The 17084-nt window shown below is 33.0% G+C and overlaps 1 protein-coding gene across 2 annotated transcripts in view; it reads right to left on the bottom strand.

The window, feature by feature from the left end:
* Positions 1-13542, bottom strand: part of LOC131610506 (probable L-cysteine desulfhydrase, chloroplastic) — a 30013-nt gene extending 16471 nt beyond the window's left edge. Inside the window, exons 1-2 of one of the 2 annotated variants that reach the window (XM_058882471.1) lie at positions 9048-13542; positions 7784-7819 (exon numbers count right to left, since the gene is read on the bottom strand). In XM_058882471.1, the coding sequence (XP_058738454.1) occupies positions 9052-10395 (1344 nt within the window). In that variant the 5' untranslated portion in view covers positions 10396-13542 and the 3' untranslated portion in view covers positions 7784-7819; positions 9048-9051. Of the gene's footprint in view, positions 1-7382; positions 7820-9047 lie in introns of those variants that run through there. The other variant, XM_058882470.1, reaches the window with a different exon arrangement.
* Positions 13543-17084: the final 3542 nt, after the last annotated feature.

The raw sequence follows: 17084 nt of genomic DNA, 5'->3' as shown, positions 1-17084 counted from the left end.
GCTTATTAAGAAGCACTTTATACTCTTGTATTATTGTTTACTTTTGTAAAAGGAATTTCCTAAAGTGATCAAGTTGTGATCTGTATACTCTAGAAGACTTAGAAGTTGTCTAAGTGGAAAACCATTGTAATCAAGGTTGATTAGTGGATTAAATCCTCAGTTGAGGTAAATCACTCTGTAAGGGGTGGACTGGAGTAGTTTGGTTAACAATGAACCAGGATAAAAATATCTGTGTGATTATTTTTTATCTGCCATTTTTAGAAATAACCCTTATTCAACCCCCCCCCCCCCCATTTCTAAGTGTTTCTCACTCCTTCATTTTGTTATTCCAGTTTGTAGATTAGTGAGTTTGCAAATCGATTATAATTTGGTAAAATAAATTCAACATTATGTTGTTGTATTTCAGTTTCAAATAAGCATGGGAGTGTGTTTGATTCTATGTTTTATTGAAGGTCCATGGTTTTCTTGTGTCATTGATATGTTATTCAAGGGTTAAAATTTTTGAATGTGATGTTGTTATATTTCAGTTTCACATAAACATACCATGTGTTTGATTCTATGTTTTATTGAAAGCCCATGGTTTTCTTGTGTTGTTGATATGCTATTTTCATCCAGGAGTGAACAAAATTGAATTTAATGTGGTTGTATTTCAGTTTCACATAAGCATGTTAAGTTTTCTATTTTGTAAACTCAACATAATGACCTCTATGATCGAATAGTAGTATACAACATGTTAAGTTTTCTGTTGTGAAGATAATTTTCTATCCAAGTTTCATGCTTTTAATACAAATAAAAATTGAATGATGATTTGGATGGTTTTTTCAATTGCATCATGAGTTTAATCTGATTTACTAATTTTGTGAATCATGTTGTAAGTTATGATATCATGTCCCTCTTAATCTGATTTACAAATAAAAATTGAATGATAATTTATTTTCTCGCCTCTTGATAACTTTGTTGATTAACTGATAACTAATACATAATACTCTATTTACTTATTCAAGACCGATGTTTTACTCAAGCTTCTAAAATAGAGGTATTCGACATCCAATGACTTTGGATCAGAAATCATTTCAACATCAGTGAAGGAATATAATGCCCAAGTAATATAAGTTTGGTAGAATAAATATACCTCATTTCTTTGTAGAGATCATAAAAATAAAGGTTGAAGATTTATTTCAGGAATTCTTTTTCAGAGACTATTGGGAAGACATTGGAACAATACAATCATTTTACGATGCTAACATGGCTCTTATTAAAGAGGTAGGTTGAAGAAGCAAGATATTGAGTAAATGCAAATATCTTCCTACCATGAAACTAATAATATTTGTAATATATGCTACTCTTGTATAGCCATATGTTTTTTATGATCCAAATACACATATTTTCACTTCTACAGGATTCTTACCAACAACAAAGATTGATAAATGCACGGTATGGCTATGATCATCTCTCTTGCTTTTTTAATTAACTGTGAGTCCTTTGATTCCAATATTTTCACTTTAATAAATTTGTTTCATGCTATATTATTTTAAGGCTTATTTTTCATCTGAGCATGCTGAATTCCCCCCACCAATTATACAGATAGATTAAAAGTTAAAACTTAACGGTTGGATTAAATTGAGCATATTGATTTTGATGTGGTTGTGATTTTAACACTCTTTTAACTAGGATGCCATATAAGATGGCTTTTACAATTCTACCCATATCTTTGATAAATTGGTACTGATACCTATTTGTTCTTCATCCAAAAATGTGATTATCAACTGAAGTTTTATATTTCCTTTCTCTTTTTCAAATATGATGCAAATTGATGGTTTCGAGTACTTGAAGGAAAGTTGTCCATCTATTTTTACCGAGCTTTTGAAGTACTTGGCTAGATTTACCGAGCATTCAGACTTTTTAAGCAATCATATGAATGAAACAATAATCAATGGTAGTGATGTAAATGGAAGGCAGATGAAGCAGGGACTATACATTGAAAATGACCAGATTCCGAAGAACCATGTTTCTCTCACATTAAAAATTACAGTGAACCATGGATAAAGGGATAGGATAAGTATTTATAGTATTGGTAGCAATTTTTATTTGTCGTAGCTTACTCAATATTTAGATGTAAATGTAATGTGTTTGGTGTTGTTGCAGGTTTGTCTTTGATAGGTTTCTCATTGTCTCTAACATTGTGTTCTCCGTTGAAAATTATTGATGACTTTGTTGCAGGTTTTGTGGATACCTAGATGATTAAGTTTTGCATGATCACTTGGAATGTCTTAAGGACTTGTGGTTTAAGATAGCCTAAAACTCAAGTGGAAAAATACAAATCCACTATTGATTCTCTGGTATTCAGAAGTTCTGGGGTATACTCGGGAACAAAAGACATTATATTTATGAAACAACTGGTCAGAGGAAGTGGGACACTAGTCATTGCTAATGTAAGAGCTTATACTTCCTTCATGAACTTATGATTAATTCAGGCATAAAAAAGTTGGCCATACAGTGCACAAAAAAATATGTTACCACAATGAATGCTAAATATACCAAACAAACATGGCAACCAAAAAAGGTGGTTAACATCATCCATTACGCCAAGCTACAAATCACAAAACTCGAAGAGCACATCTCTCACTTTGTTGCAATAAAGTGCTCATTTTCTTTTTCTCTTCGTAAAGGCAGGAAACACTTCTCCCCAGACATGGAGCAAACTCAAGGCTACCCTGATAAACACCGATGATGCACCCGAGACAGCCAAACTTTGCACTGCAGGGATAACCAAGTAAGCCTTGGCATTACAACAAATTGTAAACAACGAGGGTCACAACATAACAACAATAACAAAATGAAGCCAAGTGCAAGACTTTGTATTTAATAACACATGAATCAATGAGGTAAGAATATTTTTAGAAATGTTAATAATTATTACAATCAAGGCGCCAAGCCTTGGGAAGCGTTATAAGAAACAAAATTATACATATGAAATAGGAAGAAATCAAGCCGAAGCTTCTCGAGGTACCAAGATCACCCTCTTGAGTCACCTCGGAAGCATCCTGGAATGGGTTAAACGCCTTAGCCAAAATAATGACGGTAGGGCATAACTTCCTAGCATGCTCCACGACTTGGTCACAAACCCCAAACACTGCCAATAAAATCTGTTGAAAGGAGTCACATAGTGCATACCTCAGGCTAACAACTTCGCCTTTAAAAGCTTTCATGGTCTCGACGTAAGCCTCGACTTCCTGAAGAAGAGTCTTTTGATGCTACTTTGCTTGATGAGTCTTCTCCTCAACAACATCAGAGGCCTTCTAATACTGATTTTCGCCACTTTGAGGGTATCCTCCGGTTTAGTTACTTGAGCATCCATAGTAGAAGGGGAGTCATGGGTTTTCTCCTCATCTTGCAAAAATTCAGCACCTTTTACCTTCTCCTGCAATGCAATAAGTTCCTTTTGGAGAGTAGAACACCTCAGTTCTATAAATTCATATTTACTTTTCCAAATGTCCATTTCCTTGGTGTGATTGCTTAGAGCTAGCACGTCTCACTTGTCAATAGAAACAAGGGAGAATAGAGAAGCAACTTAGTACATACTACGAGTAATCTCGGAGATAAGTTCCATATTCTCCTTCTCTGAGATATTTTGACCAAAAGATAAATCCCACTTCGAGACAGTAGTGGCATCCTTCTCAGGAGTGCGAGCACTTTGGGAAGAGAAGACATTCAACATCCCCGTGTAGGGATTTACTTCCCCCGAAGCAGCATCTGAGTGAAACGAGTTCGTTTTAGAGAACCATCGTCCTAGGGATCGTTGATCTTCATTCCAGACCCTCTTTATGGAATCCAGAGGCAAGGATGACTCCTCCATAGTCAAACTGGTCACAACATCCACATGTTGATATACCTCCAACACGGAAGTAGAAGTGTCGGTAGCCGAAATTAGAGCGGGGGTCAGACCAGGAGCAACGATCGCCAGAGAAGGAACCATGACTTGAATAACTCTAGAACTAGCAAGGTCATAGAGCATATGCTACTTGTCCATATTATCTGCAAAATACAATCATACATGTAAAAAAAACCATGAGGACTTCATCCACGCCAAATATCTTTTTCCTTTTCCCTTGATTGACAATACTCACAGTGATGTAAGTGTCAATTCGCCTTTTCCTCGCCTCGGTAGGGGGAACCTCACATGGGCCGAACCATTCCTCATAGACAAGCCTCTAAAACCAAGAATGCAAGTCTTCCTTCATCACCACCTCATCATGAGAAACAGGACCCTGTAACACCCTAAGTTAGCAACATTATCACTCATCATGAATAAAAAACATGAAATGATGAAGAAAAAGATTGAGTTCAGGGAGATACTTAAGGTGTGAGATGGATGAAGCAGAATAAATGAAGGAAGCAAAAGATTTTGAGTAAAGAACTACAACTGTTCCGGTTAATACTTTAAAGGGAGAAGAAACGGAGGCGTCTACTAAGGCAGTGAATATGAACGAACTCGAATATCGATGTTTGTGAAAGATTTCCAAAACGCTTAACTCCTCCTAATTATAGGCAAAAAACAAAGGAACGGTCTAAATCGTTAAAAGATGGGGTTAGGAGATCCACGACTAAATTCCTCCTTAGAAAAACATGCAAATTTGAGTGCACTCAAGTACACTATAAGCCTCTCGTTACCCTAACTAGTCACGTCGCCACACGTATTAGAAGATAACTATGAAACGTTTCAATGATGGGACTACTTTTAATGCACTTGTTCCCCAATACTTTTTCAACTAATTCCAATTGTGTTAGTTCTATTTCACATCGGACAATATCCCGGAGGTCAACCAACATATCTTAAGGCTTTCTCCGACACCTTCAGTGTCCGACAAAGTCTTGAGGACAACTGTTCTAGATCGACCAGAGGCCGAAATGATTAAAACTCAATTCTTCTCAAATCAATTTCACTTGACCCAATATATAAAATCAGTTCACAAACAAAGAATAATGTACATTATCTTATCTTCACTTTTCACTATACTCATCTTGAACTGACTTAGACGTTGGAGTGTTAACCATGCAGATCCACCCCGCGACGTTTTGACAGAGATCTGTATCACCATTTTAAAATCATATGTTCTTCAACTGCATCCATTTCTCGTTCTTGAATATAACATTAATAATAAAATAATTTTTTTTTTTAATATAATGAATAGTAATTTAAATAATTAAATAAAACAAATAATAAATATTTAAATAAAATTACTATAAATAATATATACATCCTACTTTAACTAGGAGATATAAAAATATTATTAAATAAAAAATTATGTAATTAGTATTAAATAAAAGATACAATTGAAAATAAATTTGTATTACAAATTGAAAGTGTTTCATTTCATTTTGAAATAATTTTTGTTTAGTATTGGAGCTAGTAAACAATAAATATCAGAACCAGTTAACTGCCTCTTTAATTATGTTAACAGTCGAGAGTTGTCGGACATTGAAATTAGTTCCGGCCGTGAGCTTCACCAGATACTTTTATTTATACTGCCTAGACATTAAGTTTAAAAGATTTCATAGATAAGAAAACATTCCTTTTGATAACACTAACATTACATTTTTGGAACTAATAGATCATTCATGACAAAATATGTCTCATGCATAACACTAATACTACTATATGATCTTAAATATAGAACTATTTGAGATTTTGTTTTTGTCATGTTTTGCATGAGTCCTTTTAAAATTTTAACTTATTAATTATCATTTTATTAATATATTTTTAATTATATTATATCATTTATAGACAAATATTAACATGGTGATTTTTTTTTAAAATGCTCATAAAAAATAATTTGTAAATAATATCAATTGTAAACTAATTTATTGCTATTATAAAAAATGGCATTTTGTTTTAGTATTTTTAAATGATTTTTATAAATTTTTTTGTTTGATTTTTTAATAAAATATTTAAAAAAATGATTTTAATAGCTATTTTTAAAATTTTATTTTAGGTATTTTATTATAATATTTTTGGATATCAAAATTTCAAAAAATTACTTAATTTTAAAGATATTTTAATTAATTTTTTATAAAAATTATTTTTGAGATACAATTTTTTAAAATTACAATATATTCAATATATTTATGTATATTTATGTTTTAAAATGTCAAAACTAATCTTTAAATTTATAAGAGAACAAATTTAAATTTTTTTATATTTTAAAAAATATAAAAGTTATTTTTTAAAACAAAATTTATTTTATTAAAAATAAAACAAACTTAATCAAATACTTAAATTCAAGTAGTAAACGAATTCGTGCTAAGCAACGAAAGTGGTCAATACCATGATCTTTCGACATGAGCTTCTAAAAACAAAAGCACAGAAAAAGTTTCAAAATTTTTAATTTATGTACAAAATTCTACATTTATTATCAAAAATTATTTTTTGATTTTATGAAAGAGTTTAATTTTAAAATTAAAAAAATTAAATTTAAATTCCTTTCACTTTATTATTATTCAATAGTAATTTCATTTCTCTATAAATTTTTTAGTACTCACTCAATGTTTTACTTATAAAATATACTACTACTAAGATAAGTTTTGAGTACACTATTCGGATTATAAAAATATACTAAGATAACTTAAGCCGGAATGTTTAAAATATTAAGTAAGAATGATTAAAATAATTTAGTTAAAATTAAATCCTTCAATCTTAGTTACTTATTTTATTGAAATATATATATGTACCACCCACCTTTATTTTGATTAAAAAATTACCAATTAGAGAACTTGTTCATTAAAATTTTTATAAAACTTTATTTAATCATAATTTAATTGTGACTCTATTTAATCATAATTTAACTATGACAAATATGAGAATATATGTTGTAACTAATCTTATACAAATTTGAGATGATCATGTAATTCAAATTTAACTTCACTTACTGAAATATAATTAAAACAACTTATAAAATTTATTTTGGATGCATACTCATATTCATTTGCTTTTTAAATATTCATTTACATTTTTACTACTTTTACGAGTTACTAAAATTTATATTTCTAATTATTTGTCGTTTTAAAAGTTACCCTTAATTAACAGCAGTTGTGAAAAAAGAAAAATAATATTGCAATATTGTCAGACAATTGGAGGGTGAAGACAAGAAATCAAGTTTATTGCCTATTTTTGGTTACATTTTTTTTAATAAGCTATTTTTGGATACATTAGGAATCAAATTTTCCTTCATTAAATGAGATTATTACCATTTCAATAAAAACAGTTAATTGGCTGTTTTTGGTTCCATTATGAATCAAGTTTCCAAATCAGATTTAATAAAAATCATAAAATTAGTTTTAATAATTAGAATTAATTATAAATATAAAACTATAAAGCATAGAAATGGCAAACTTCAAATATACTAGTAGAACTTGATATTAATTAAACCTGAAGAAGCAATTGGCAACTTCAAATGACAGTGAAAATCATTACACCATGAGAGAATCACATTACATTTACAATGATATTGTTCACTCCCTAGATCTCACCATTGAAGTTGCTCACTCCCTAGATCTCACTATTTAAGTTGCTCACTCCCTAGATCTCACTATTTAAGTTGCTCACTCCCTAAGGATTTCTACTCAGCAAATCTAACATGGATGATTGCTGAAGTTTACCTGCAAAACATGCAGTCTATGGTACCGAACCGACCACCGAAACCATCACAACTACCAAAGCTTGCAAGAAAGCTAGCAGCAATTACAACATCCATTGCTTTTATTCATCCGAAAGACACACTTACGCCACACTTCTAAGACACACTTACGCTACACTTCTAACCTGCAAATAAACAAAATATTGTTCAGTTATGAGTGAAAATACATATAACATAACTAGAAGAGTAAACAAAACCAAACCGAATTTCAAAAAGGTACATTTGATTTACTCTATCGCATGGTTCAAAGCATGAGAACATAGTAACTCCTCTCTACTTTCAATGATAGTTTTGTTTATGAAGGAATAATAAGTTGGAAAAGAAAACAACCTTGAGAGATCAACAGCCAGCAGAGCAATAAAACAACATATGATCACAGACAAACATCATAAGTTATCACAGACAAGTATTTCTGACAAGTATTTATTGATTTCAACAGAAATTCATGGAACTATAATAAATTATCAGATTGAAAAGAAAACAGTACTAGGTAAGAGCAACAGAACTGACATGATTGCAGATTCACAACAAACATCATAATAAAGATTCAATAAACAGTAAAGGAATGTAATTAATAGCAGTGTTATCGATGGCGGATGGCGGTCCATGGCGGAGAGCCAAAATCACACCTTATTGTCCGCTTTGTGGCGCCGTTATATCGGATTATGGCGGAAAACCCCCCAATATTGACCGATATTTACCATTGCGGCGAGTCCAAAAACCGCCATGTATATCCGCCATGGCGCCACTATTTGATAACACTGATTAATAGCACTTACAAATTCAAATTTGATTCATTAAATATTCCTGAAAAGTAATTTGCCCATGTATCGGTTTCAATAAACTTGCATTTTACAATAATAAGCTATCAGTTTGAAAATACAACAACGCTAAGTGATCACCGGGCAGGAGAACAACAAAATGGCATGATCAAGGGTTCGCGTTAAATATCATAATCAAAATTCAACAAAACTAAATGAATGTAACTACTTATAAAATTCAACTTTAAGTCATTTAAGATTTCTGACAAGTATTTACACAGATATTGGTTTCAACAGACATGCATAGAACAACAATAAGTTATCACTAGCACGGAAAACAACAAAACGACACGATCACAGGGTCACGAGAAACATCGTAATCAAATTTATAAGTTTTGAAGGAAAATGACACTTAGTGATCATCATCCAAATTATAACCTTTGCATGCGTAAGAACAAGGGGACGTGGCATCAAATTAAGACACAATAACCAACCTAACCGTTATCGTTTATCAATAGTGCAAAACAAAATTCATATCATCATACAATTATTGCAAAATTAGAAAAACTGTCAAAAGGGAATGTGAGCAAACCTATTCAGTTGGAAAGATGAGTACAAGCAAATCCATTCTCCACGAGTTGGTTAACAGCATCCCTAAACTTGTAATAATCCTCGACTTTGTTGTAAACATGATGAGAAATCCGAGCATACCCTGTCACAGGCTCCACTTCTCCATCTCTAGGTGGTCTATAGTATATAGGAACTTCAACTGCAAAAACATCCCTGAAATGTGTCCTTAACTTCAGAGCATCAGAATCACTATGAATCCCCAAACATGTAGGCAGACCAACCATAATCATGCTACCACACATATATGGAGGACTCCCAAGATGAGTTCCCCAAGCCTCAGCCAGCATCTCTCCCATCTTAACAACAGCTTCATGATTCCTCTTCTTAATCCCTTCAATACCACCTTCAAACCTATTCACAAATTCTATAATATCAGGAACCACCAACTGAGAACTATAATCCCTTGTCCCAATCCAAGAACTTTCCACAGCCAGCCCATTTCCATACTCATGAGACACCACAGGATGATGCAAATCACCAGCACCACCAGTGTTATGGTTTTTCTTAGAGTACAGAAACGCAACCGAAGGCGGACAAAAAAACCACTTATGCAAATTACTAGTGTAGTAATCAGCACCAATCTCCTGCATGTCAACATCAGTACACCCAAGGGAATGAGCAGCATCCACAAAAACCTGTTCAACACTTTCCTCTCTGCAAATCTGAATCATCTCCTTAACAGGAATCACAACACAAGGCATAGAAGTCACATGATCAATCACAGCTAACCTTACCTTTTTCCCGTCAGTTTTTCCCATCTCCAAAGCCTTTCTAAACTCAGTAACAATCTGTTCGTTAGAAGAGACCGGAAATGGAAGCTGAACTTCAATCACTTTTCCACCAGCACGAGTAACATACGCCTCCATTGATTTCTTAACAGAGCCATAAGCATAATGAAGCATAACAACAATGTCACCTTTCTCGAACTTCCCTTCGCGGAAACACCATGCAGTATGTTGAAGAACAATAGCAGCAGCAGTGGTGGCGTTATCGACAATAGAGATTTCGTCAAGATGTTCCGCGTTGACTAAGTCTTTGATAATTGAACGCGAATTGTCGATTGCAGGTTTGAGGTGGTTGAAGTAGAAGTGATCAGGATGACGGAGGTACTCGAGCTGCCATTTGTGTTGAGCGGAGATGACGGAGGAAGGACAGGAGCCGAAACTGCCGTTGTTGATGCGAGCAACGGCGGCGTCGTGGTGGGAGAATTCGGATTCAATTTCGGAAACGGTTATGGCGGAGGAGGAGAGTTTAGGTTTTTTGGGAGTGGGGTGAGAGCCGTTAGGGTGGTGGTGATTGTTGAAAGCCATTGAGAAGGAAATGATTAAACGGTTGAGAATTGTTGAAAAAGAGAAAGAGGGGGTGAGAATGGTTTAGAGGGAGTGAGGGAGTGAGGAAGTGAGTGCGGTGCGATTTTAAAGTGGAGTCCGGTTAGGAAATCTGGACAAGTGGGTTAAGCACATAAATGTTATCCTCATTTACGAAACACGCCTTCAGTTAGTTACAGTACCATTGTAGTATATCAAAAAAATCTGGACAAGTATTTATTGATTTCAACAGAAATGCATGTAACTACAATAGCTTATCAGATTGAAAAGAAAACAGGGTTAGGTAAGAGCAACAAAACGACATGATCGCAGATTCACAACAAACCTCATAATCAAGATTCAACAAACAGTAAAGGAAAGTAATTAATAGCAGTGTTGTCGATGGCGTATGGCTGACGGACAGCCAAAATTACAACTAACTGCCCGCTTTGCGACGCCGTTATATCAGATTATGGCGGAAAAACCCCAATACTCACCGATATTTACCATTGCGGCAAGCCCAAAAACCGCCATGTATATCTGCCATGGCGCCGCTATTTCAAAACACTGATTAATAGCACTTACAAATTCAAATTTGAATCATTAAATTGTCCTGACAAGTAATTTGCCCGTGTACCGGTTTCAATAAACATGCATATTACAATAGTAAGCTATCAGTTATTAAAAAAATTCAGTTTGAAAATACAACAACGCTAAGTGATCACCGGGCAGTAGAACAACAAAATGGCATGATCACGGGTTAGCGTCAAATATTATAATTAAAATTCAACAAAACTAAAGGAATGTAACTAATACAACTTATAAAATTCAACTTTTAAGTCATTTAAAATTTCTGACAAGTATTTACACGGAGATTGGTTTCAAAAGACATGCATAGAACACAACAATAAATTATCACTAGCAAGGAGAACAACACCAAAGGCAAGTAATCAAAACGACGCTAAATGATCACACAAACGGAGAACAACAAAACGACACGATCAGAGGGTCGCGAGAAACATCGTAATCAAAATTTAACAACACCAAAGGCAAGTAATTAATACAACTTATAAGATTCAAATTTAAATCATTTAATATTTCTGACATGTATTGGTTTCTGGTTTTAATAGACATGCATAGAACGACAATAAGTTGTCAATTTGCATAGAAAACGGCGCTAAATGATCACCAGCCAGGAGAACAACAAAACGACACGATCAGAGAGTCACGACAAATATCGTAATCAAAATTTAACAACACCAAAGCAAGTAACTAATAGAAGTTATAAAACTCGAATTTAAATCATTTAATAATCCTGACAAGTATTTTACACAAGAAACCGCTATGCATGTAACAAGAAACCGCTATGCATATAACAGGAAATTGCTAATATAAGTTATAAAACTCAAATTTAAATCATTTAGTATTCCTGACAAGTATTTTACACAAGAAACCGCTATGCATGTAACAAGAAACCGCTATGCATGTAAGAGGAAACTGCTAATATAAGTTATAAAACTCAAATTTAAATTATTTAATATTCGTGACAAGTATTTTACACAAGAAACCGCTATGCATGTAACAAGAAATCGCTATGCATGTAACAGGAAATCGTTATGCATGTAACAAGAAACCGCTAATATAAGTTATAAAACTCAAATTTAAATCATTTAATATTCCTGACAAGTAGTTTACACAAGAAACCGCTATGCATGTAACAAGAAACCGCTATTCATGTAATTGAAAACCGTTACGCATGAAACAAGAAACCGCTAATATAAGTTATAAAACTCAAATTTAAATCATTTAATATTCCTGACAAGTATTTTACACAAGAAACCACTATGCATGTAACAAGAAACCGCTATTCATGTAACTAAAAACCGTTACGCATGAAACAAGAAACCGCTAATATAAGTTATAAAACTCAAATTTAAATCATTTAATATTCCTGACAAGTATTTTACACAAGAAACCGCTATGCATGTAACAGGAAACCGCTATTCATGTAACTAAAAACCGTTATGCATGAAACAAGAAACCGCTAATATAAGTTATGAAACTCAAATTTAAATCATTTAATATTCCTGACAAGTATTTTACACAAGAAACCGCTATGCATGTAACAGGAAACCGCTAATATAAGTTATGAAACTCAAATTTAAATCATTTAATATTCCTGACAAGTATTTTACACAAGAAATCGCTATGCATGTAACAGGAAACCGCTATGCATGTAACAAGAAACCGCGATGCATGTTACAAGAAACCGCTAATATAAGTTATAAAACTCAAATTTAAAATATTTAATATTCCTGACAAGTATTTTACACAAGAAACCGCTATGCATGTAACAAGAAACCGCTATTGCATGTAACAGAGCAACAATAAGTTATAAGTTTGCAAGGAAAATGACACTTAGTGATCATCCGCCTAAACCCTTGCATGCGTAAGAACATTTTAAGGGGGTGTGGCGCCAAATTAAGACACAATCACCAACCTAATCGTTGTCGGTTATCAAAGCAAAACAAAATTCATATCATCATATAATTATTGCAAAATTAGAAGTATCGTCAAAAAGGAATGTGAGCAAACCTTTTCAGTAGGAAAGAAGAGTACAAGCAAACCCATTATCCACGAGTTGGTTAACAGCATTCCTAAACTTGTAATAATCCTCGACTTTGTTGTAAACATGATGAGAAATCCGAGCATACACTGTCACAGGCTCCACTTCTCCATCTCTTTGTGGTCTATAGTAGATAGGAACTTCAACTGCAAAAACATCCCTAAAATGTGTCCTTAACTTCAGAGCATCAGAATCACTATGAATCCCCAAACATGCAGGCAAAACAACCATAATCATGCTAGCACACATATGTGAAGGACTCCCAAGATGAGTCCCCCAAGCCTTAGCCAGCATCTCTCCCATCTCAATAACAGCTTCATGATTCCTCTTCTTAATCCCATCAATACCACCTTCAAACCTATTCACAAATTCCAAAACATCGGGCACAAGGCACAATCAACTGAGAACTATAATCCCTTGTCCCAATCCAAGAACTTTCCACAGCCAATCCCTCCATCGATTTCTTAATCGAACCTTAAGCATAAAAACAATGTCACCTTGGCTTTGTCGAACTTTCCTTCACGGAGGAAGGACATGAACCGAAACTGCAGTCGTTGATACGAGCGACGGTGGCGTCATGGTGAGAGAATTCAGATTCAATATCGGAAGCGCTCCGGTTATCGTGGAGAATGAAGGTGAAGAGAGTTTAGGTTTTTCGGGAGTGGGGTGAGAGCCGTTGATGTCTGGAAATGAACGGTGGTGATTGTTTGAGTCTGGAAATTAACGGTCAAAACAATATATCTATTTCATCTCATTCTTATAGAAATCAACTGCTCTAATCAAATATCTAACTAATTGCAGAATTGTATTCACATGTCTATTTCCTTATTTCGTGGGCAACTCATCATAAAATAAAATAAAAAAATTATTTTATCGTATTATTATTAATTTTATTCTATTGTTTCTATTGTTCTACAGTTATTTTTTATTGTTACATTGTCAACCAATAACAACCATGTATCTTACCAAGTCAGCCTTTAAATATTAAAATACTGAAATGAATTGGCAGTTTAAAATAATTTGATAGAATGTCTGTATAATACTTCTTTATACTGACAGTGCACTACCATTAAACTCTTATTATTAATAAATTGTCTAAAAATATATCAATTAATTTAGATGAGTTAGAGATAATTGTTGATAGAAGAAAGATGAGTTAAATAATATAACTTAGTTTGCACCACTTGATTCTACTCTTAAGATGTGAAATAAAAGAAAAATATATATACCAATATAATTAATTAATAAAATAGAAAATTAGAGACATAATGTTTAAAGTGCAATTTTTCATCCATGACATATTTATAGCTACACATATAAATATTCATGACATGCTAATGCTAATATATGGACACAAAAAAAATAAAGAAATTAAAAATATGAAAATGTCTTAATAAATAATAATAAAAATACATATAATAATAATACATGCAAAAAAGTCACGGCATGCTAATATATGGACACACAATAAAAAATAACTGTAGAACAATAGAAACAATCAATAAAAGAATAAAATTAATAATAATACGATAAAATAAATTTTTATTTTATTTTATGATGCACTTTGTTAATGAGTTTCCCACGAAATAAGGAAATAGACATGTGAATACACTGCATTTGAGTTCTAAAATAGAAGATGTCAATCTTAAATACAAAATCTCTGTCTAATTGTGTACTCCATTATATAAGTTCATCCATAAGAGGCTAATAATACAATTTGTATGCATGTCTAACTTCAGGATATACTACATAGCTTTTTGGTCAGAGGAAGATGAAAGATCAACAATCTTGCAAACTTTGATCACAAAAAGGCTCTCCTGCCGCACGTACCCTCCAAGTGAGAGTGAGAGTTTGATGACGACAGTTCCATTTTCAAGATAAAAATGAGATGTTGTTTTAAAAGTGTAAAATAGTTGAGAATTTATATCATTGAGTTAGTGGAGAATTTATAAAAGTGAGTTAGTGGAAATTTTTTAACTAAATAGAAAGAAAGTGTAGAGAGAAGTTGGAGATGTGATCAAAACTTATTTAATTATTAATTTGTAAAAGAAAATTGAAAAAAAAAAGAAGCAATGAAGTTCTCATTGGGTGTCTTATTTATGTGGGATATAGGCGGGAAATTTTTAATGGAGACCTTCTAGGATTATAATTATTAAGTATGATTATTATATTAAATATAGAATAGTATTATTATTATTTAATTAATTAATTATTTATTATGATTATTATTATTTAATTATTATTATTATTATTTATTATTTATTATTATTAATATTATTTATTTATTATTATTTATTAATTGAGATTTTGGACGAAAATTTAGTGAGAGAAGTTATAGGATTATAGAATAGTATAGATAGATAGATAGATAGAATAGTATAGATTGGAGAATAGGGGATGGTGCAAAGATCAATCCATGGAAGCAATGCTGGATCGATAAAGGCTTGCTCTTCGCTGACTCGGGGACTGCTATTCCTTGTGAGATGGCTAATTTAACTGTTAAAGACCTCGTAGATAATTCGGGAGAGTGGAATTGGAGTGTTTTGAGCTGGCTCCCTTACAATATCCAACAGAAGATCGCTGCAATTCTCCCTCCTAGGGTGGATAATGGTAGTGATCAGTTTGTTTTTGCTACTGATGAAGATGGCACCTTTTCTATTAGCAAGGAGGGGATGGTTCGAATTGTGATATTTGGAAGGGTATCTGGAAGCTTAGTGTTCCTGAAAGAGTCAAGACTTTTGTGTGGATTCTCCACCATGACTGTCTGCTCACCAATCACCGTATCAATGCTTCTGGTTTTGGTCAGGATGGTTGTCAATTGTGTGGAGTTGTTAGAGATACATCATTGCATGCGTTGAGAGACTGCTACATCGTTAAGGGCTTTTGGGATAGCATTATCCCTGTTTCACTAACTTATGATTTCTTTCATGCAGGTTGGCAAGAGTGGATCAAGCTTAACATTTTCAGTAACATTGTAGATCATCCTGATTGGTGCAATGTTTGGGCTATCAGCTGTCACACCCTTTGGTATTGGAGAAACAAAAAAGTGCATGATAGTAATTATGCTCGTCCTGCGATGGCTAGAGAAGTGATAGAAGATAAAATATTCCAATACAATCAGGCTATGCTTTTGAGGAACAAAGCCATGGAGAGATTTCAAGAGCCACTGCTCGTTCATTAGAGTGCTCTTGCAACTCCCTTTGTGAAGCTCAACGTTGATGGAGCTCATGGAAGTGATGGAATTTCTGGATGTGGTGGGATCCTTAGAAATAATCAAGGTGAATGGTTAGGAGGTTTTGCCAAAAATATTGGTTACTGCAGTGCTCTAATGGCAGAAATTTGGGGCATCTACATTGGAACCAAATTGGCTATTGAGCTTGGTGTGCAAAGTGTTGTTATTGAGTCCGATTCTCGCAAAGCTATAGAGTGTGTTAAGAGGGGCAGGAATGGTAGCATCGGTGGGGGAAGCTTGATAGCTAGCATTAGTAAGATGTTTCATCATTTGCATAAAGTGGAAATTCGGCGTATATATCGAGAGACAAATAGTTGTGCTAACCTTCTTGCTCAAGAGAGTAAGAAGTTGAGAGTAAAGAGTATTTTTTTAATAATAATGCTCCAACGTGGATGTTACATCTTATGGAAAGAGATACTCATGGTGGCTCTAGGGTTAGAATTGTTCCTCGGTAGTTTTCTTATTTTTTGGGCTTAGACCCTCCCTTGTACCAAAAAAAAAAGAAGAATGGTATAGATTATTATATATAGAATACTATTATTATTACTATTATTATTATTATTATTATTATTATTATTATTATTATTATTATTATTATTATTTAATTAATTATTTATTATTATTATTATTATTATTAATATTATTTATTAATTGAGATTTTGGAGGGAAATTTAGTGAGAGAAATTATAAGATTATAGAATAGTTATTATTAATATTAATATTATTTATTAATTGAGATTTTTAAGGGAAATTTAGTGAGAGAAGTTATAGGATTATAGAACAATAAAATTGTTGCAATATGTGAATTTATAATTTAAATTAATTTTTAATTTT

The sequence above is a fragment of the Vicia villosa genome, linkage group LG6 (genome assembly GCF_029867415.1).
Source record: "Vicia villosa cultivar HV-30 ecotype Madison, WI linkage group LG6, Vvil1.0, whole genome shotgun sequence".
NCBI classification, from domain to species: Eukaryota; Viridiplantae; Streptophyta; class Magnoliopsida; order Fabales; family Fabaceae; genus Vicia; species Vicia villosa.
Note: the sequence above shows the minus strand (reverse complement) of the source record. Positions and strands in the feature narration are given on the sequence as shown.